The sequence below is a fragment of the Phascolarctos cinereus genome, unplaced genomic scaffold (genome assembly GCF_003287225.1).
Source record: "Phascolarctos cinereus isolate Bilbo 61053 unplaced genomic scaffold, phaCin_HiC Scaffold_1;HRSCAF=81, whole genome shotgun sequence".
NCBI lineage: Eukaryota > Metazoa > Chordata > Mammalia > Diprotodontia > Phascolarctidae > Phascolarctos > Phascolarctos cinereus.
This window is the reverse complement of record NW_027555514.1, coordinates 28,466,736-28,488,133: the sequence shown is the minus strand read 5'-3', so window position 1 is coordinate 28,488,133 and position 21,398 is coordinate 28,466,736. Positions and strand designations below refer to the sequence as shown.

Below are 21,398 nucleotides of genomic sequence, written 5' to 3'. Positions count from 1 at the left end.
TGAAGCATACGTACCTCTCATCCCCATCTCTGAAGTTATAGTCAAAATAGTCCATGATAAATGATAAATATACATACATGCATAAAGAATATCACTGACCTGAGTTAATGGCTCCACAGATCCAATGTATGTATCAGGCCGGAGGAGAATGTGTTCAAGTTGTGTTTTCTTCTGATAAACTCTCTCAACAGACAACTTCTTTGAAGAATCATTTTTATTACTGCTTTCTGACTCTTCTTTTTTTGCAGCATTGTTCTGATCAAAAAGAGTCTAAAATTAACCAAAAAAATAAATAACTGAAAAAGTATTACTAAAATCTTTATTGATCATTTAAATGTTTGCTTCCTAAATTTAACACCTTCTCTCAGCCTCTTTCAATTTTAAGTTCTATTAAGTTGGTTGTCACTTGAAATTAGAGTATCACCTGTAGAATGTATAATTATGTTAATTGTGGGTATAAAGTTTTTATTATATTTTTAAATAGGTTTCCCAATTTACATATAACATGATCACAAGAAATTCTGAGAAAAGGTAAATAAAAATAAAATAACCTTTTTTTTCTATAGAGTAATAGAATTTTAGAACCGGAATGGACCTTGGAGTTCATCCCTCATTTTATAGCTGAGGAAAGTGAAGCCCAGAGATGTTAAGACTTGCATATGGTCACACTAGTTTGTACTAAAACAAAAACCAATCATATATACTGTTGTGAATTGAATCTAGTCAAGCAGACTTTTCCAAACCAGCCCTTTCATAGAGATGTCAGACCTTCTCTCTTCCTCCCGTCATCAAAATTTCCAGTGGAAATGAGTTCCAACTAGAATGAGGCCTGCTCAAGTCTGGAAGCCCACTGAAAGCTTGCTCTGGATGGCCCACCCTGTGCCCCCCTGGTTACCTAATGATTCAGAAGGACACCTGATAGGGCAAGTTAGATCTGTGCCACACTTACTACAGTAAGATTTCTGAGATTTTGAAGAGAAACGTGGGAAGAAACAAGACATGGGCTATGGAGACCACACAACTCCCAAATTCATAAAAAATGAAAGTGTAATGATAAACGTTAGAGAAGATGTAGGAAAATTGAAACACTAATGCATTGTTGGTGGAGTTGTAAAATGATCTAACCATTCTGAAGAGTAATTTGGAACTATGCCCAAAGGACTATAAAAATGTGCACACCCTTTGACCCACCAATACCACTTTTAAGTCTGTATCGCAAAGAGATCATAAAAATGGGAAAAAGACTCATATGTACAAAAATATGCATAGCAGCTCTATCTGTGGGGGCAAAGAATTGGAAGGGGATGCCCACTGATTGGGGAATGGCTGAACAAGCTGTGCTATATGAATGTAATGGAATATTATTGTGCTATAAGAAAAGATGAGCAGACAAATGTCAGAAAAACCTGGAAAGACTTACATGAACTGATGCTGAGTGAAATGAGCAGAACCGGGAGAAAATTGTACATAGTAGCCACACTGTGTGATGACTGACTTTAATAGACTTGGCTCTTCTCAGCAACGCAGCAATCTAAGACAATTCCTAAAGACTAAAGATGGAAAATGCTCTCCACATCCAGAGAAAGAATTATGGAGTCTGAATGCAGATGGAAGCGTATTATTCGCTCTCCTTTTCCTTTGTTATTTTTATTGCTTCATTCTTGTGGTTCCTCCCATTAGTTCTAATTGTTCTTTACATCATGACTAATGTGAAAATATGCTTAATATGAATGTGTAAGTAGAGGTAGGAGGGGGAGAAAATTTAAAACTCAAAATCTTATGGAAGTGAATGCTGAAAGCTAAAAATAAATTAATTATCCAAAAAATTAAAGTAAAGTTTAATGGAGCTTTAAAATAAAAAAGGTTTATTTCTTAGATCATGTGTTCCAATCTTTAATATGGAAAATATAGTCACTGTAACTATGACAAGCATTTGCCAACAGATTGACAGAGATTAAGGATATTAAACAGGATTATCAATAATCCAGATTTCAAACAATCTTACACAGTTCAAAGGTATTGCTATGGTTATGTCCCCATGCTGAAAATGAGGACATTAGCTGTAACCATTCATAGTATATTCACCAGCCTTTAGATTAGGGGTTCTTAACCTTTTATAGGTCATGGATCTCTGTCAGTGTGGTAAAACCTCTGGATCCCTTCTCAGAATAATATTTTAAATGCATAACATAGCATCCATAGGAAGCCAATGATATTGAAATAGTTACCAAAATGTTGTGATGTGGGTGGGGGGGGGGGGTTAAGTTTACAGATTCCGGGTTAAGAAACTCTGCTTTGGAAGGGAAATGGAATTACTTGCTACAAGTTTGTCTTTCTTTTTTCTCCAATCATTAAGCATTTAATAAATACCTATTATGTGCTAGGCACTAGGGACAAAAATACAAAAAGTGAGTTTCCCTTCCCAGCCCCCCTCCTGCCCAAGGAGCTTACATTCTACCAAGGAGGATACAATATATTCACAGATAAGTAAATGAAATACATACATACATCTATACATACATACATATATACATACATATGTATGTGCATACATATATAGATATAGATATAGATATAGATATAGATATGGATATAGATATAGATATAGATATAGATATAGATATAGATATAGATATAGATATAGATATATAGATATAGATATATGCATGCAGACACAAACAATAGATGAGGGGAAGGGGTAAGGAGAGCTCTCAATTAGGGGAATTAGGAAAGACATACTGAAGGTATTGGAAGTTAGGCTGAGCACTGATGGGAGCCAAGGCTTCCAAGAGGCAAAAGTGAGGAGGGAGAGCATTCCAAACACAGGAGGACAACCTGTGCAAAGGCACGGAGAGAGGCGGATTCTAAGGAATCCGGGAACAAACAAGTAGGGCAGTTAAAGCATAAAGTATGTAAGGCTAATGTGTAACCAACCAGGAAACGGGTGACGGATCCTGATTATAAAGGATTTTAAATGCCAAGTAGAGAGGCAAAAGGGAGCACTGAAGCTTGTTAAGCATGAGAGTAACAGTTATAATTATACTTCAAGAATATTAATGTAGTAGGTGTGGAAGATGGATTACAGTGGACTCCTAAACATTACCACTTGTGCGTGTGTTAATTTTTATATTAAAATGAGATAAGTAGAGTTTTGTATACCAAACACCAAACTGGCAGACATAGTCAAGGATATCAGCTCTAGTGTTAATTTGTCCAACTGCCAGCTTTGCGACAAAAAACAAAGGCAAGTCATTTAATTTTTTGCTGTTTTGACAGAGTATTTGGGTGCCTCTGAAAGACTAATGCATAGGAGGCACCCAATAAATAAGTGATGATTGATTTGTAAGAGGAAAAACAAGAAAAGAATAAATGACCAATATCAGCTAAGGGCTACATCCAAAAGTGGCCATGAAACCTGCGTCCTCAAGTGGGTCACAGAGAGCTAATCCCTTATGTGCTGATAACTCTTGGGGTGTCAGCTCTGATTATCCTGCCACTCTTACACAAAGGGCTCACTCGAATTTCCCTGCCAATTAAATTGAAGAGGATGCACAAATACCAATCTTGTAGCAGCCACAGAAGCTGGAGTCAGCTCCACCAGATTGGGAGAGTTCTCTGTGATTTGGGTACCAACAAAACACTGTTCTATTTCTACATGGGATTCCTTAATGCCAAGAAGTGTTAGCAGGGTCAGTTATCTGCAATGGCTAAACCTCCCCCATCCTAATAAAAGGAGAAGACTGTTTTCCAGAGTTCAGAGGCAACTTAAATAAAGCCTATTGTAAGAAATGAGATGATATCTACTCATTATTTTTAGTTTGGGATAGAAAATAGGGAAAATAGAATTGGGGATTTTAAAAAGAAAGAACAGAATGGGAGGGAAGCGTATGCAAGTCAGATCTATCATAATGTTTGTTCAGTTGTAGAACTACACTGACTCAGATCAGAGGCCTTCTTAACTGTTTGGGTTTTTTGATTTGTTTTTTGTCATGGACTTCTGGCAGACTGGTAAAGCCTATGCATCTATCCTCTGAGAACTGTAGAAATGAAATAAAACATGCAGGTTTCCCAAGTAAATCAATTACACTGAAATACAGTTATCAACAATTTTTTTTAAGTTAATGGACCTCAGGTTGAAAGCCTCTAGCCTAGGTAATAGAATCAGAAATTATTACCTTTTTCTTTAAGACATTGTACTAGGAAAAAAATTTCTTTATATGTAGAGAACAGGATTCATGTCCTCTACATATTCAAAACTATGCCAAGAATTATACCACAAACTATGGGCATTCAAATATTAAATGATAAAAACACCAATTATAATTCATAATAATTTCCTATTACCATAGATTTTATATAAAGTTAAAGAGTTGAACAATATGTTAAGATAAAATAGTATACCACATAGCTTATTTTTACTAAACATTTTCTATTCAAACATAAAATCAGTTAATCATAAATCATAAAATCAGGAGAAAATCAGTTTACACATAACTACTATCAAGTTGCCCAATAATATACTGTCCAGAGCCAATAAATATAGTTTTGACATAATGAAAAAATAAATTAAGCTTCCAAACAAAACACAATTCTATTAGCAAAAGATAATCCATAAATTCTTCATAAATCTCTTTAGCCAGTAATTAAACAATGAAATTACAAGCCAGCAACAAGTGAGTTGCATGAAAATTTTGACGTTCAACACATTTTCTAATTTAGTTTGTTTCTCCCATGAGATAATGTATAAAATAAAAATGTGAATTTAATAAATGGACAAATTACTGCTTAAAAAAAAACCCAAAGGTTCTCATAACAGCTACACCTAGGATGCAGTGACTTGTAAGAATTTGATTCCCAGAAGAATATAAGGAACCTAAACAAGAGTTTGTCCAAGAAGTCATTCAGCCTTCAGCTACCTAGCCCAACCCCAGAGGAAACTAAGTGAAAAGCACTTTCGCTAGGGTACAGAGGTTACTCGACATCTCCAAACAATTAAGTCACATTTGAAGCTGCCCAAATCACAGGGATCATACCAAACTTGTTCAAAATTCTGGCCTCTTAGTTGTTAATAATATCAATAATGATAATGATAGTAACAGCTAGCATTTATATAGAGCTTTAAAGTGTGCCAAGTGCTTTACAAATATTGTCTCATTTGATCCTCATTAACAACCCTAGGAGGTAGGTGCTGCTATTATCCCTACTTTACAGATGAGGAAACTGAGGCAAAAAGGTTACATGACTTGCCAAGGGTCACCAAGTAAATATGAGACAGATGACGTATGTTAGGAAAGCTTTCCTTGTTCTCTCTTGAAGCAACTCTAGCATCTGCAGTTTTCCCCAAGTCCCTTACCATCACCACTAAATGACCGCTTAGGCTACATATAAAGATTCTGTTGGGTCTAGTAAGATCTCTTCTGGAAAGACAGTAAAGACTCAAAAGTTACAGTATGCTATGCTGGTGATTCTTATTCATCCTCACTCATTTTTAAATGTTTGCTTTTCCTAATTATTTTCCTCTATGAAGAACATTTAGTACAGTACAAAAGGGATATTACAATATATTTTCAACATTTCTTTTAAAAAACTGATATCTTTGTACAAAATAACATCTTATAGATGTTGGAACAATGAAAAAGGCACTCAATTTTCATATTCTGAACTCTTGTGTAAAATAATAAAAATCATGCAGCTAATACCTCGTTTACAGAATGCCACAATGAATCAGACATTTTGAGGTCATCTCTAGATTTCCATGCTTATAAATCAATTCTCAAATGTAAAATTTGGACAGCATTACTGAAATATGTGTGTGTATACATAGACAAGAATTAATGAATTTTTTAAATACTAGGTGCATGCCTGTGCTGATTAACACACATTGCTCAGTAAAGGTTGTTTTTGTTTATAGTAATGTACATATATATACATATACACCTTTAGACAAAAATACATTTCATCAATTACTATAAACTCAGTAACTCAGCCTGAAAAATAGTCAAACAGCCATATTAAAAAAGCTAACAGAGAACCAATATTAAAAGACTTGAATTAGTTTTATCGACTATTAGCCTTATACACAGCCTGGAAGAAATGCTCATTAGAACAGCAATGTTGTATAAAGATCAACTATGAATGACTTAGCTATTCCCAGTAATACAAAGATCTGAGACAATTCTGAAGGACCTATGATGAAAAATGCTATCCACCTCCAGAGAAAGAACTGATGGAATCTGAATGCAGATTGAAGCATACTGTGTTTTTACTTTCTCTTTTTCTTGGGGGTTTTTGTCTGTTTTCTTTCACAACACGACTAATACAGAAATGTTTTGCATGTATAACCTTTATCAACTTGCTTGCCTTCTCAATGATGGGTAAGGAGAGGGAGGGAGAGAATATGGAACAAAAATGATAAAAAATGAAGGTTAAAGATTATGTTCACATGTAGTTGGGGGGAAATAAAATATTAAATTTCAAAAAAAATTAATGCTTACTCGATAATCCTTTTGTTGTTATGTTTTTCCTCACTTGTTATTTCCCATTTTATCAAGCCCAAACTTTAAGGCCTGATATCCAAAGTCCTTCATAATGCAGCCTGGTTTTGCCTATATAATCATAGCTCCTCCTTTTGCTCTAGGATATGAATCCAGACTATTTCCACATACATACTCCACACTTATTCCCTTTTCTTTCAGCATGCTGCTGTTCCTCAACCTAAAATGTCTCTCTCTCTCTTTTCACATATCAAAATCCTGCCCAGCCTTCAAGGTCCATGCAGTTCTCTCTTCTGAAGTCAATGCAGCTCAGCCTCAGGCCAGACACTCCCTCATCCCGGAGATTTGTCGCCCAGCAGTTTCATCCAGGACACTGAGCCCCAGTCTCCCTTTGGAGACCCTGCCTTTCCTTGTTGGACTTCATAGGGAACAGTCCCCACTTGCCTAGATCCTTTCCTTCAGTGTCTCCTTCCTCTCAACAGAACATTCATTCAATACGAGTGGCCCCAATAAGTTGTCTTCACTGAGTTCACAGAAGGGAAAGATCAGTTTAGTCCAGGTCAAAAGAGAATGAATGTCTCTCCAAAATGAGATACGATCTGGTTGCCCTAGAATGGGTAGGATTTGATTTGGATCATTTAAGAGAAGAAGCTCTGGAGGGTATCCAAGCAAGGTGAGAAGTATAAGTAGAGGTTCAGAGGAGGGAATGGGAATAATCAGGTTGTATTCAAGAGAAATAGTGAAGAACCTGGTCTGGCAAGGAGCTGAAGGCTTAGCATGACCAATCAGCAATCAAGTATTTATTAGGCGCTTACTATGTGTCAAGCACTTTTAGTGGCTGGGAATCCAAATCCAAAACAGTCCTTGCCCGAAGGTGCTCACCTTCTATCAAATGGGCAACTCTGATTCAGTTACATAGTAATACAGAAGGAATCCTGGCCTCTGGGTTTGAAGGCCTGGGGCTGAATTCTTCTCGGCTGCTTGCCACCAGGTGCGCTCCTGGTCACAGTAACTTCTGTGGGCTTTAGTTTTAACTTCTATAAAAAGAAGAAATTGACCTGGATGATTTCTAAGATTTCTACCAAGTAGTCCCTCTTTATTTTAAATAAAGCTTCTCCGTGCTAATTCAGCCCCCAGAAATGTCTCCCTTTACTGAACTGAAACAGGGCTTATCATCTGAGCCTCCTGACACAGCGGTTTACTCCAAACTATCTTAATCCACTCTCTAGAAGTGGCAGTAGCAGCATGATGGAAAGACCACTGGAGTCAGGAGCTACTCAGGGGCGGCTGGGTGGCACAGTGGATAGAGCACCGGCCCTGGATTCAGGAGGATCTGAGTTCAAGTCTGGCCTCAGACACATGACACTTACTAGCTGTGTGACCCTGGGCAAGTCACTTAACCATACTGCCTAGCCAAAAAAAAATAAAAGAGAGAGATTCAGTTTCAAATTCTAACTCTAGCACTTACTAGTTATATAACCATGAGCAAATTATTTAACCTTTGAACTTTATTCTCATTCATACAATTGGGCTAATAATATTGTAATTATCTCACAAGGCTGTTGGTGAGGTTCAAATGAGATAAAATTCTTCATAAAACGTTTCCTATTAATCTTCTTTAGTTTCTTCACCTGCCAAGTCTTCTCTCTCCAAAAAGAGCCAGGGGCCTCTTTTGTGGACATTCAAATATTTGTTAATTTGTCTTGAAGAGAGTAGATTTCTAGTCCAGTTCAGGGCACACAGTCACACCAAAGCTAGAAAACAGTTATGGATTGGGTACCTGCACTATAAAAACAATAGCAGGCAGAATCCTCCTTCAACCTTCTTGTTACCTGGTTTGTTGGCAGCAAAAGAATTTCTCTTCATTGATTCATGCCAGTACCCTACTGGCCCCATTCTTAATGAATTATGGATTCCAGGTTCATAGGATATTTTGAGGAAAAAGTCAAAGTTAGAAAGCTGCCTTGATTCATCTATACAGAAAGCACTGGCAAGGTAGAGGGAAGTGTCATTATGCAGTGGGATTGTCCATGCCCCCAGAGTAGACAGCAATACAAACTTTCACTGGTTAAAAAAGGCTAAAAAGCAATCTATTTACTACCTACCTCCTTGGCTGTCACTTTTAATGCTAACCAACTAGCATCTTCTGGATAAAGATAAAGGAAACTTCCACAAAACACTAACATACTCAAATTGTCACTTTTTTTCAATTCAATAAACATTTATTAAGTGCCTACTATTTATCAGGCTCAAATGTATATAAGAACATAGAAATGAAAGAAAACAGCCTGCAGTACAGTATACATAGGACCATAAGTCTAATAATTTTAGGTATGGGTGATAAGGAATCCTTTGATGCAAAAAAAAAATTATTCCTTATTATTTTAAAGTTCATTTTTAGCAACATTTTTAGCAATTGATTTTAATTACATTATAGTCATTCTGCCACAGTAGAGAAATTAACCTAGCAAAAGAATGATAATCAGTGACTTCAAAAAACCTTTTAAGTCCTGAACAAGTTTTATAATGAAAAATCATGAAGACATTATAATTTTAGTTTATTTTGGGAATGACTGTCTGATTTAAATTGACTTCTGTTAACAAAGCACCAGACTACGACACAAAAGGTAACTTTGAAAAATAGTCAATATGCTTAACTTCAAAATTATTTTTTTCAAGATTTTTGAAAACAATAAATGCAAACATCAAGATAAATACATAAAAATAAATTTAAAGAAAGCCCTATTTTTAAAAAATCATTAAATCTACCCCATAGAAACTTTTGTTATACTGTCAATTCCTATCATTCTCTTAAATTGTTAAATCCAATTACACTTCTTGGGCCTATTTTTCTGTACATTTTATCTATTTTCTCACATTCCTAAACATGGCTGTTTGTCAAAACTCATCCTGGGGGAAAAAAAAAAACAAATCAAACTCATCCTGGGTCCTCTTCTCTTCTGTCCCTACAGTCTCTCCCTTGATCCACTACCAGTTTTTAAATACTAGCTGCCCACTGGACTTCCACAGCTAAATGATCTGTTAGCATCTCTAATTCAGCTTGTCCAGAATGGAACTTACCATCTTAGTGTGTTAAAATTTCCTGACAACTCCCTCAATTTTGGTGAGGGCTCCACCCCCTCCCCAGTCACTGTGGTTTGTAAAATGCAGTGATCTTGGGCTCTTTCTTCTCCAGGCTTTCAATCCTGAAAGCCAATCAGTATCCACAGTCCCACCTATTCTACCTCAGTATCATCTGTCATATTCATTCCCTTCACTCTACTCATATTGCCAAGACCTTCACCTATATTTTTTTTCCCCGCTCGAACTATTGTCCTAATCTCCTAATTGAACTTCCAGCCTGTTTGGCCTTTTTACTCTCCAGTCTATCCTTCCACACAGCTGCCAAAATCATCATGCTAAGGCACAGGTTTGACCATGCTACTCCCCTGCTTGACAATCTCCTACATCACGTTGTATCACTCCAAGGATTATGTAAGCCTCCTTTACTGTTAGGAACATTTAACTTCTATCTTCCTGACCCCAGCTACTAGCAGACTGCCTTGAATAATTTTAATTCTGACTGATAAAAGGAAAACAGTCAAATGCTTTAAAAAGACTGAAATCTCTAAAAATGTTTATTATCACTTTTCAACCACCACCACCACCCAAATTAAAATCATCAAGAATTCCAGTTTTATAGTAGCAGTAGGTACCAAGGTTCTTGAAGTTTTCTTTGCTTTTAAGGTCTTCCATGAATGAACTATCCCTAAAGGATAGCAAATTAAAGCTAAAAATTATCAAAGAATGAAGATTGTCCCCGAAAGACACAAGGAAAATCACAAGTAGGAGATTTGTGGAGATATGGTTCAAAAAACAAGCCACTGAATAGGAATCGAAGCACTCGGATGCCCTTTCGAAGGTGCTAAAACTTTCTGAACTTTAATATCAGTACCTATAAAATGGGTGTGGTCCTTTGGGCTTTGCCTACTTCATCAGGCTGTTGTGAGAATGACAGAATATCTGTAAATGCACTGTAAGCACTATGTAAATGGTACTGCCGGTTATAGAACTCATATAGACTGATTTGTGACATACCTAAGCTAGGCCAGTGATAGGAAAGCTCACAGTTACACATTTAGTTTCAAGTTTATCTGAAGCTTACAAGCTTCAGAATCTTCTCTGGGGACATAAAACTCTTCAGGAACAAGCACACTCCAGTCTCTTAGGCTGTACACATCAAGAAATGCAGAAATCACCTCACAGTGTTAAGCTGGATAAGAAAGATGTTGTTATTAAACAAGATCGTCACTACTACATTAGAAAGATTGTAAATTACAGGACTGTACAACAGGTGCTAATATCTAAAGCACATTTTAACAGTAAAAAAGTGACAGAGAACCAGGGTTGTTCCCACCATCCAAGCATCTGGCAGATTTGAAATTATGGGCTATGGTGGTTACTTTCTCTCAGGAAAACCAGCATTTCTGAACACAAAACATTAAAATGTTACTCATGTATCATAAAAGGCGGTAGGAAGGAGGATTCAGATAAGAACGGTATCTTACCTTACATACATATATAATATTCTGTAGTTAGAAGCAGCTAGGTGGTCCCCAGTCACCTGGAGTCAGGAAAACCTGAGTTCAAATCAGTCCTTGGACAACTTACTAACTATATGAACCTTGGGCAAGTCATTTAACCTATTTGCCTCAGTTTCCTCAAATGTAAAATGGGGAACATAATAGCAGCCTACCTCCCAGGGTTGTTGTGAGAATAAAATGAGAATATATTTGTAAAGCACTTAACACAGTGCCTGTCACAGAGTAGGTGCTTAATAAAAGCTTGTTCTCTCCCTCCCTCCCCTTCTCTTCCCTTCCCCTTAGTAAACTATAGTTTATATTATGCCATAGTCATAAAAGGCAGCATGGAATAGTAGAGAGCTGTCCTCAGAGCTAGTAAGATCTGGATTAAAGTCCTGCCTCTGACATCGGCAGGTGACTCAATTTCTCCATGCTCTAGATGATAAATTACTACAACTCTAAGAGAAAACGGCTGCTCTCATATTTGTGGAGGGAGTCCCTCTCTACACCTCACCCCCACCCCAAAAAAAAACCACACAGATCTGGCACCTAATTACATTCCTACAGCTTGTAAAGCACTTTACATATATACATTTGATCCCAGAATAAGAGAATCTAAAGCTAGAAGACCCATTAAAGATCAGCACAGATCAGTTTCATCAGTTTACAAATAAGGAAACTGAGGTCAAGAACAGCTAAGCAGCATGCCCAAGATCACAAATGCCAAGGAGTAGAGTTAGTCAGGACCTGAACACCCTTATTTTCCTCCCATTGCTTCATGGGTGGTAGGGAGTGGGGGCCATGTACAGTAGGGAGGTGAGAAACAAACTGACTGGACCACACTACCCTGGGTTCTCACAACTATCCAACAATTCTTGCATTCATCTCACTGAATTCATCTCCACAGAAGCTGTTCTAAATCCCTTCTTAGCCCCCATCTCCACCCCACCCCAATCACTGAGTCAGTGACCTTCCTTCTTTTGAAGATGAGACTGAGGCCATCTGTGCACACTCACTCATATCTCCTCTTCTGCCCACTCCCCTGGTACAGAAAACTCTTCTTATCTGTGGCCCTGATCCCACAGCATCCATTTGATTAGCCCCACTGTGATACGGTTGGTGTGAATATCAAATGAAATAACACAGACAAAGCACTGTATACTTCCTAAAAAAACTTTACAAATAGTTATTATTGTCATGAATCTCTTCTCCTCTACTGCTCCCTCCTCTCAACCTACAAACATGTCCAGGTTTGCCTTATTTCCAGAGGGGGGCATAAATTTTCCCTTGATTCTGTAACACCCTTGAGCTTCCTCTCTCCTCCTCTTCCTCTTTCCTTCCTTCACTGACAAACTTCTAAAGAGGAGTCTACACTCACTGCCTCTCACTTCTTCAACACCAACTCAATCCTCAATCCCCTGAAATATGGTTTTTGCACTCATCATCTCACCAAACCCACTCCAAGGGCACCAATGACCTACTAATTTAAAAGTCTTTTCTCATTTTTTATCCTCCTTAATTTTCAATCAAACAAATATTTATTAAGTATCTACTATGTGTCAGGCACTGTGCTAGGTCCTATGGATATAAATACAAACAATGAAATAACCCCTACTCACAAGGAGTTTATACTCTAAGAGGAAAAACCAAAAAGGACATGCATACGTATATCCATAATAACAAAAAGGGAAAAAACATAAATAGATAGAAAGTGGCAAAATGAAAGGTGATGGAGTGGAAGCTATCAGATGAAGTAAAAAAAAAAGACTTTCTCTACAAGGTGGCACTCCAGCTGACTCTGTGAGATGGAGATGAGGAAGGAAGGCGACAGCTGGCACAGAGAGGGAAGATGGAATGTCACACAAGACCACAGAGGCCAGTTTAGCCAGAGAAAAAGGTGGGGAGTAATGGTCACTGAGACTAGGAAAGAGTCTGGGGCAAGGCTGTGTTTTAAAAGCTAGAGACAGGCATTGATATTTGACTCCAGAGGTAGCAGGAAGCCACAGGATGTTACTGATTGGAGGGGCAACCTGACCATAATAGTCTCCCTTCTCTCCTCTCCTGCAAAGCACATTTGATCCTCATTAACAACCCTGGGAAGTAGGCGTATCTCCATTGTACATTTAGATGAGGAAATGGAGGTACACCAAGGTTAAGTGACTTGCCCAGGTTCACACAGTTAGTTATTTGGAGGTGAAATCTGAACTCAGGTCTTCCTGATTCAAGGTCAGGCACTCTATCCACTTTGGCACTCCATCCATCTGTTTCTATATCCATGAGGTCACTTCTTTACAATCTGCTAAACCAGAACTTCACTCTAAATAGGTTTTTTTTCCCTGAAAATTTGTTCTATTTTTTTCTTCTATTATGTTTGTCTTTTAGCAGAGATATGATTGCCAATTTTCAATTGTTGACAAAAATGCTCCTTCATTCTAATACTGGCAATCAAAAATTTCATCACCAGCTACAGGAAAACATGTGCCCTGGAGTCAAGAAAAGAGCACTAGATCAGGGGCAGCTAGGTGGTGCAGTGGATATAGAACACTGGCCCTGGAGTCAGGAGGACCTGAGTTCAAATTCAGCCTCAGACACTTGACACTTACTAGCTGTGTGACCCTGGGAAAGTCACTTAACCCCAACTGCCTCACTAAAAAAAAAAAAAGCACAAAAAAAAGAGTACTAGATACTCAACTAAAGTCAAACAACCCCTTTGGGTCTCTCTTATCATTTCTATTACCTACTATTCTTGTGACCTCGGGCAAAGACCACAACCTTATCACAGGATCACAGACTTAGACCTGTAAGAGACTTTGGCAGTCATCAAGTCCCACTCTTTGTGATGAAGAAAGGGAGGTTAAGTGAGCTAAGATTTGAACTCAGGTCCTCGGACTCCAAATCTAGCACTCTTTCCTTTTCACCACTTATTAAGCCTATTTCTTCATCCTTAAAAGGGGGGTGGGCAGCACCTGCCTATACCACTACTTCACTAGAATATTGTACAGAAAATGACTAGCACTATATGAATGTGGACTATTATTATTATGAACAATACAGTTCAGAGTACAATTAGAAAAGTTAAGCTAGAAAATTATTTTGCAGAGTGACAATTTTAAACACTCATTCAAGATGTGCTCTCATCCATGCAAAACAAAAATGCATTTCAAGTTCTAGTCTTAATACCTAAAATTGCAGTAGCTAAATTATTAACAAATCTGAAATGTCGTCTAAAGGCTCTCTTTAACAAGATCATGTAAGTGACTTCAAAACAAGTTACTTTTCTTTAATGGATCTGTCTACATCTCTATCAGTAAGTTTCTCCAGTTCCTCAGTCAAGACACTTACCAAACTTTTAGGAGCTACAGCAACTAAAATTTGGTAAATCAAGTTAATATGTCACTCTATAATGTAGCAAAAGAAAACATTATGGCAGAATACTTGTCATGTTTCAACACAAGTTCTGAAATTCTGTTAAAGACACCTGACAGAACAATACACTTTGAAATCATTAACACCAAAAATCTATTTTTAAAACTGATTCGCCCTCTATAAAAACTAGTTGGAATCATAACTTAATATCATAGCCACATCCCAGAAAAAGCATAAAAATCAAATGTCTAAATACATATCAATGAATAATTTAATTTCAAAAATGCAAAATGAATCTAATTCTTTAAATGGATAATATCACACTGAGAAGTCAATATCAACTGCTGTCAGAATTTCACAAGTTAGGCTAATGAAATGAAAATTGCACAATTTGAAAGTAGGTAATTTGATTCCCTACAATGTTCACTAAGAGTAAACTATGGCTTTTCCAGTCAGTAAAGGATCCAAACCAGTCACCTTATGATTTCTGGAGTAAAATGATTAACACAATAGAATGAGCTTGACTTGGACATCTAATGTAATCTTTATATGTAGTCAAATTTAGTAACAAGGAAAGAAGTAACCTAACTTTAAAAGAAAAAAAACTATTTCTTTGTAATCCTTTGCCACGTCCTCATCCTATCCAGAGCTTATCACCTCCTTGTCTCTAATTTAGTCACATTATCTTCTTCCAGTCAAATCACTAAGATACCTAAAATGCTGACATTGATATTTTAGAATATTTTAAATAATACTTTTCTAAAATATTTTAGAAAGTAATTTTAAGGTATTTGATTATAACTATAAAATATAGTTAAAATATTTCTCTACTCTCCTTATAGGTTTTGCAAAAGACATAAATAACAAAAACAACTGACTGGTAAATGTCTGATAAATGAATAAATGAGTGGAGTATAATTCACAAAACACCAATTTTCTATTGCTACAAATCTGACTTAAAGAAGAGGAAGTTGTAGTAGAATAAATTAACTAACAAAAGGCCAATTCGGAGGGATGGGAGAGAAGAAGAGGGAAGAGAAGTATCCTAAGATGATTAATAGGAGTCAAAAGCCCCTAGAAAAGCAACGCTAGTGAATATAGTACACTGTTTCCCACCCTAAAGAGTCAGTGGACTTCTTTTCTGTTAGCTACATGAAGGAAATGACCCTAGTCTGAACTCAAAGCTGAGCAAATGAAATGCCTTTGAATTACTGATCTGCCGTGGGAACCAGGTCCCTTCAGGTCTTCCCTCTTCAATGGACTTGCCGGTCAAAGCTCCACACCAAATGGTCCAAATCGAGTCGGAGTTTGAGCCCTTTCAGAACTAGGGGAGCAGGTTAGTCTGCTTTCCAGTACACCCCACTCAGCCCCTCTGCCCATTTCACGTAAGCTGCTGACATCTCTAAAAGCTGCTTTTAATCATCTTCCCCTGATGGATGAAGGAGGAACCACAGTGGATTAATTTCTGTAAAAATAGCTATCCCCTGTGAGCTGCAAAACGTACGCAAGACTCAGATCTTTCTTCAGGTCTTTTAAGTGTTGGTTTGAGGGGAAGTCGTCTTCCCACATCCCCTTTCTCAAGGGTAAAGGCACCATGAAAGAGTATTTAAGATTCAAAACAGCTCCCTGGGGTTCCCAACCTCTTACTCCAAGAAGAGTTTACAAAAACAGGCAACATCCTAAAGCAGAAAGGGGGCGCGTGCCTAACTACAGCGCCCCCAGCACACAAGAAGTCGCCTTCCCACTTGCCCTGTTTCATAAGGGCACACAGAAAGATTTGGTATTCAAGATAAACAAACAACCCGCTGAGTTCTTCCCCCGCCTCCCCCCATCCCCAGCTGAATTAAAGTGATCTCAAACACCAGGTAGCATCATAAAAGGTCTTTTAAGTATTAGGGGAAAGGAGTCGCCTTTTTCAGGGATAAGGACCCCAAGAACGATTTGCTATCCAAGATAACACACACACATAACCCCAAGGGGTTTCGTTTGGTTTTGTTTCCTTATTCCAGCCTCCTTAAACAGCTCCTGTACGCTGGGTAGCATCCCAAGAGGAGTGGCTGAGTTTGCACAAACAGATGCAGCACCTAGCGCGCACAGTCGGACAACAGGTGATTATTAAGCACCTATTTTGTGCTGGGCTCTGGAGATAGAAAGGCAAAAACAAAAACACCAATCCCTGCTCTCAATATACTGGCGGGAGCTGACCACATGCAAACAACTGTGTACAAACAAGACACAGACAGGATAAATGGGAGATGATCTCGGAGAGAAGGCATTAAGATAAAGGAGGCCTGGGAAACGCTTCAGGCTGAAGGAAAGATTGTAGTGGAGACCCGACTGAAGCCAAGAGGTGCTTAATAAATACAGAGCATCTCCAAATTCTTTAAGCTTTCACAGCTTAAAACTTTATTGAGACCTTCGGAAGTTCTGACAGCCTAAGACTGCACTTAGATTTTGGGGACACCCCGTCTTGATCAATACCCGAAGGGCTTAAGACTTCACTAAGACTTTGGGGAACACTGTATTTATCAATCCACGCAATTAACCGGTTACGACTGCACTAAGACTTCTGGGACATCCTGTATTGATCAATACCCGAAATTAAGGATTTACAACTGCACTAAGCCTTCTGGCACACCCCGTATTGCTCAATACATGAAGTTAAGATTACACTGAGACTTTGGGGACACCATGTATTGATCCATAACCGAAGTTAAGACTGCACTGACATTTAGGTAACAGCCTGTATCGATCCAATCCTCGAAATTCAGCGCTTAAGACTGCACTATGACTTTGGGGACACCCTGGACTGATCAATACCCGAAGTTCAGAGCTTAAAGCTGCACTAAGACTTTGGGGACACCCTATGCTTGTCCAAAATACACGAATTATTGACGCTGCCTAGGACTTAGGGGACGCGCCGTATTTATGCACACACAGATCTCCTGCACCAACGCTTCGCCGACCCCCGACCCCCAAGCCCCCGGTCCGGAGAACGGGCGGGGGGGGGCACGGCCACAGCATCTCCACAGCCAACCCTAAGCTGAGGGAGAAAGTTTCCAAGTCCGTCCCCCCCAACCCCCGGCCTCCAGGCCTGAGCGGGGAGAGTGGGGAGGGGGCGGGGTGAAGAAGGGGGGCTCCCTCCTCCCCGCCCCCGCTCTCCCCTCCCCCTCCGCCCAGGCTGAGAACAATGCGGAGGCCCGGCCCGGCCCCCCACAAAGGCTCCCGCCCGCCCAGGCGCGACTCACCACCCAGGTCAGGCCTCCGCCGGCTCCTCCCCCGCCGGCTCCCCCGGCTCCGCCGGCTCCTCCGGCCGCCGCCGCCGCCGCGCCGCCGCCGCCGGACTTGGCCATGGTGGGCGCCGCTCGCAGGCCCGGGGCCGCCGCCGCCGCCGCCGCCGCCGCCGCCGCCGCCGAGGGTCCGCGCGAGGCCCGAGCCCAGGCAGGGGCTGGAGCGGGAGCTGCTGAGGCCGGAGCGCCGACGCCGCTGGGGCCGGAGCTGCCGCTGCTCGCCCGCCCGCCGCCTACCCGCGCCGCTGCCCGGGCCCCATGGCACACCCGCGCACACTCGCCTCCCCTCCCCCTCCCCGCACGCGCGCGCGCGCTCGCGGACGCGCGCCGGGCCTCCCTTCAGCTCGCGCGGCCCAGGAGGCCGCCGAGGCCGATGCTGCGGAGGCGAATCCGGCCGGGCCTAGCGCGGCTGTGGCGGCCGACGAGGCCGAGGCTGCGGGGCGAGGGGACGGAGCAGAAAGGCAGCGGCGAGCGCGAGCGCCGGCAGGGACGACCCCCTCAGTGCCCCTCGCCCGCGCAGACAATGAGCACAGCCGCCGCCGCCGCGTCCGGCATTCCACGGTGCTGCCACGCTCGCGTTCACTCACACACACACACACACACTCACACACTCACTCACACACTCTCCCACAGAGAGAGGGAGGACAGCTCGCGCAGCCCGCACCGCCCTCCTGTCCATCAACGCCCCGCCGCCCAATCGGTGGCTCGCCATCGCGGCCCTGCAGCCAATCGGAAAGCCCCGAGCCGCCCCGGGGGGCGGGACCCTGGCTGGTGACGTCATTGCGGCTAGCAACCGAGGGGCAGGGTTGGTGAGGGAGGCTTTTTTTTGTTTTTGAGTTGGAAGGAAGGAGAGAAGGACTGTCACGGGTCGTGGGAGGGCAGGGGACCCTTGGGGGGCCAACCGTGGGGGTGGGAGCGGGGGGGGGCTCGCCCTTCCTCAGTCAAGCGGGGTGGTTATTTGCAAAAAACCGCCTGTGCAGCTGAACATTGTGTGTGTGTGTTTAAAACCCGAGTGAGCCAGAGGGCTTGGGGTCCCTAAGGAAACATCTTTTTAAAAGGCGGCTGGAAGCGTAGGGATGGATGGATGGACGGATGACAGTGCCCCTCTCCTAGCATCCTTGCACGTAAGAAAGATGAGAGGAAGCATTAATTAAGCGCTTGTTGTGTACCGGGCACCGTGAAAACGGAAGGAATGAAAACAAAAGCAACCCAGTCACGTGGAGAAGCATCAGGGGCTCTGACCACACGGATGGACAGTGTCCAAAGGGAGAAGGCACTAACCCAGATTCCAGCACAGAGTATCTCTCCCCCCCCCCAAATCTCCTTGCCCTTGGTTTACCTCTGCACATCACTGGCCAGAGAAAATTCACTTTCCCTTCTACTGACCCTGCCAAGGAACGTTCAGAGAAACACCGCTTCCAGTGGAACTTTAAAAATACACCCGAATGTAGGAGTCCATTCGCAGGAGAGCTTTCTAAGAAATGGAAATCACCCACGAGGAACCGCAACATTCCACGGCTGGGAGAAGGCAGAGAACTTGGCCCCACGCCGCTTTTCGGATGGAGCTCTAGGAAGGGACGAGGGTGTGGGGTGGGGAGAGTGGTACAGACCAATAAAGGCCTCGCCTCCCCCCACTTCATCCCCATCCCTCCTTCCATCACTTGGCTTCCAACCTGGTTGGAGGGGCTGGGCAGGACCAGTGGAAGGATGAGCAGTGGAGACCTAAGCCCCAGGAGATGGAGGAAAAGGAGCAGCTGGAAAGGTTGTGAAAACTGGCCTTGATTACGTCATAGATAAGATGCTTTTCTGAATTCAGGTCTCATCTGCGAATTCTCTTCGGATTTTAAAAACACGATTTTTCATGATTTCTGAGTCCTAAGAAGGGGAAGGGGAAAGAATTACTTCCCCCGCCCCCACCTTTTAAATGTGACTTTGATCAGTTCTACAGAGGTCAGAAGTTACTAGGTCATGGGGGTGATAGTGGCCACAACTCATAACTTGTTGTTTAATCTTATTATTGAGAATTTAGTCCCCTAAACATTCAAACATAGTTTAAATATATGAAGTAGTCTCATCACCGGTGTTTTTTTTTAAGTAATGTAGCCAAAAATCAAGAAAGAAACTAAGTATTGCTATCCTCTTTAACTTCCTCTTCCCTGTCCTGTTTTAGCTTTACACTTTGTATTCTTAGAGAAAACAGTATTTTTCAAATGACAAATAGAATTAACAAAGTTCACCTTTTAATTTGTTTTACACATGTACTATTCGCTAAGAAGATACTCCATAGCACAGTCCTTCAGGCCTCTAAGGAGGAAGAAAGTGAATCTGGTGAATTTTAGTTGTTTCTTTCTTACAACAGTAATTCCTGATGGCTACACAAAGCACTTAACCCCGTATTATCTCCTTTAGGTTTTACAACCCATTGAGAAAAGTAAGAGCTGTGGATAGAGCTCGGACAAGGAGTCAGGAAACCCTGAGTTCAAATTGGGCCTCAGAACCTTGACCCTGGACAAGTCACTTAACAGCTGTTTGTTCCAGTTTCCTCAGCTGTAAAATGGGGATATGATAGGATCTACCTCCCAGTGTTGTTATAAGGATCAAATGAGACAATATTTGTATAGTATTTTGCAAGCCTTAAAGCACTATATAAACATTAGCTTTTATTAGGATGGGACTTATAAACCCAATTTTACTAATGAAGAAAATGAACTTCAGAGAGATCAACTAACTTGGCTGTGTCACAGTGGGAAAGCATGAGAGAGGTGTGATTTGAATCCAGGTCCTCCCCAATTCCATGTCCAGTGCTGCCCACATTGCCTCATAAAACATGACTAACAATTCAACTACTTGCCTAATGAATTTACCCATTAAAAATAAAGTATATATACAATACCTTGATGAATTCATGGTCTCATATGTGGGTACTTACTACACTGACATCACCTTACCCACGCCTTCTCAGCTTGTTTTCTCTTCTTTCCACTCATGGCTATAGTGTCTCATAAATTAGGCACACGGAATATATTCATATACAGATACTATGAAATACGGCTTAAAACATGAGAACCTTGTATTATAAAGCTTTTTTTCTCCTGTCTTGTAGCGAATTCACTTAGCTACCCGAAGAATTTATGCCTTCTGAGATCTTAATGCACGGTCTTCATTTACAAGATAACTTCAGCAATGGCTATTGTATCATAAAGTTTCTTTAACTGAATGTTTGGTTTATTTTTTTGTTATATTTTCACAATATGTTGATGAACTTTAAAGTTTTATTCTCAGACTAAAAAAAGCAGGCCAATTCTACAAGCCTGTAAAAGAATTACCTTTATGCTGCATTCCCCACCCCCCAGTTCTTATTTATGTTACAAAATTTTCTGGGTGACTTCCATTATGCTGCTGGTATATGAGAAGATAGTCAGTTTGTTGGGGAGAGGGAATCTGGCACATGTTAAATTATCAGTCAAAATTTGAGATTTAACTTAAGAATTTAAATTAAGAAAAATTTAAAAATAACATTTTAATATGTTTAATATGATTGTACATGTATAGCCTATATATCAGGTTGCATGCTGTCTTGGGGAAGGAGAAGGGAAGGAGGGGGAGAAAATTTAAAACTCAAAATCTTATAAAAATGAATGTTGAAAACTAAATAAATATTTTTA

At 40.5% G+C, this 21,398-nt stretch overlaps 1 protein-coding gene across 2 annotated transcripts in view; it reads right to left on the bottom strand.

Moving 5' to 3' along the window:
• The window catches only part of TOP2B (DNA topoisomerase II beta), an 88,546-nt gene extending 70,712 nt beyond the window's left edge, over window positions 1-17,834 (bottom strand). The window contains exons 1-2 of one of the 2 annotated variants that reach the window (XM_020971095.2): window positions 17,692-17,834; window positions 100-270 (exon numbers count right to left, since the gene is read on the bottom strand). In XM_020971095.2, the coding sequence (XP_020826754.1) occupies window positions 100-270; window positions 17,692-17,796 (276 nt within the window). In that variant the 5' untranslated portion in view covers window positions 17,797-17,834. The remainder of the gene's footprint in view (window positions 1-99; window positions 271-17,691) is intronic. The other variant, XM_020971097.2, reaches the window with a different exon arrangement.
• Window positions 17,835-21,398: the final 3,564 nt, after the last annotated feature.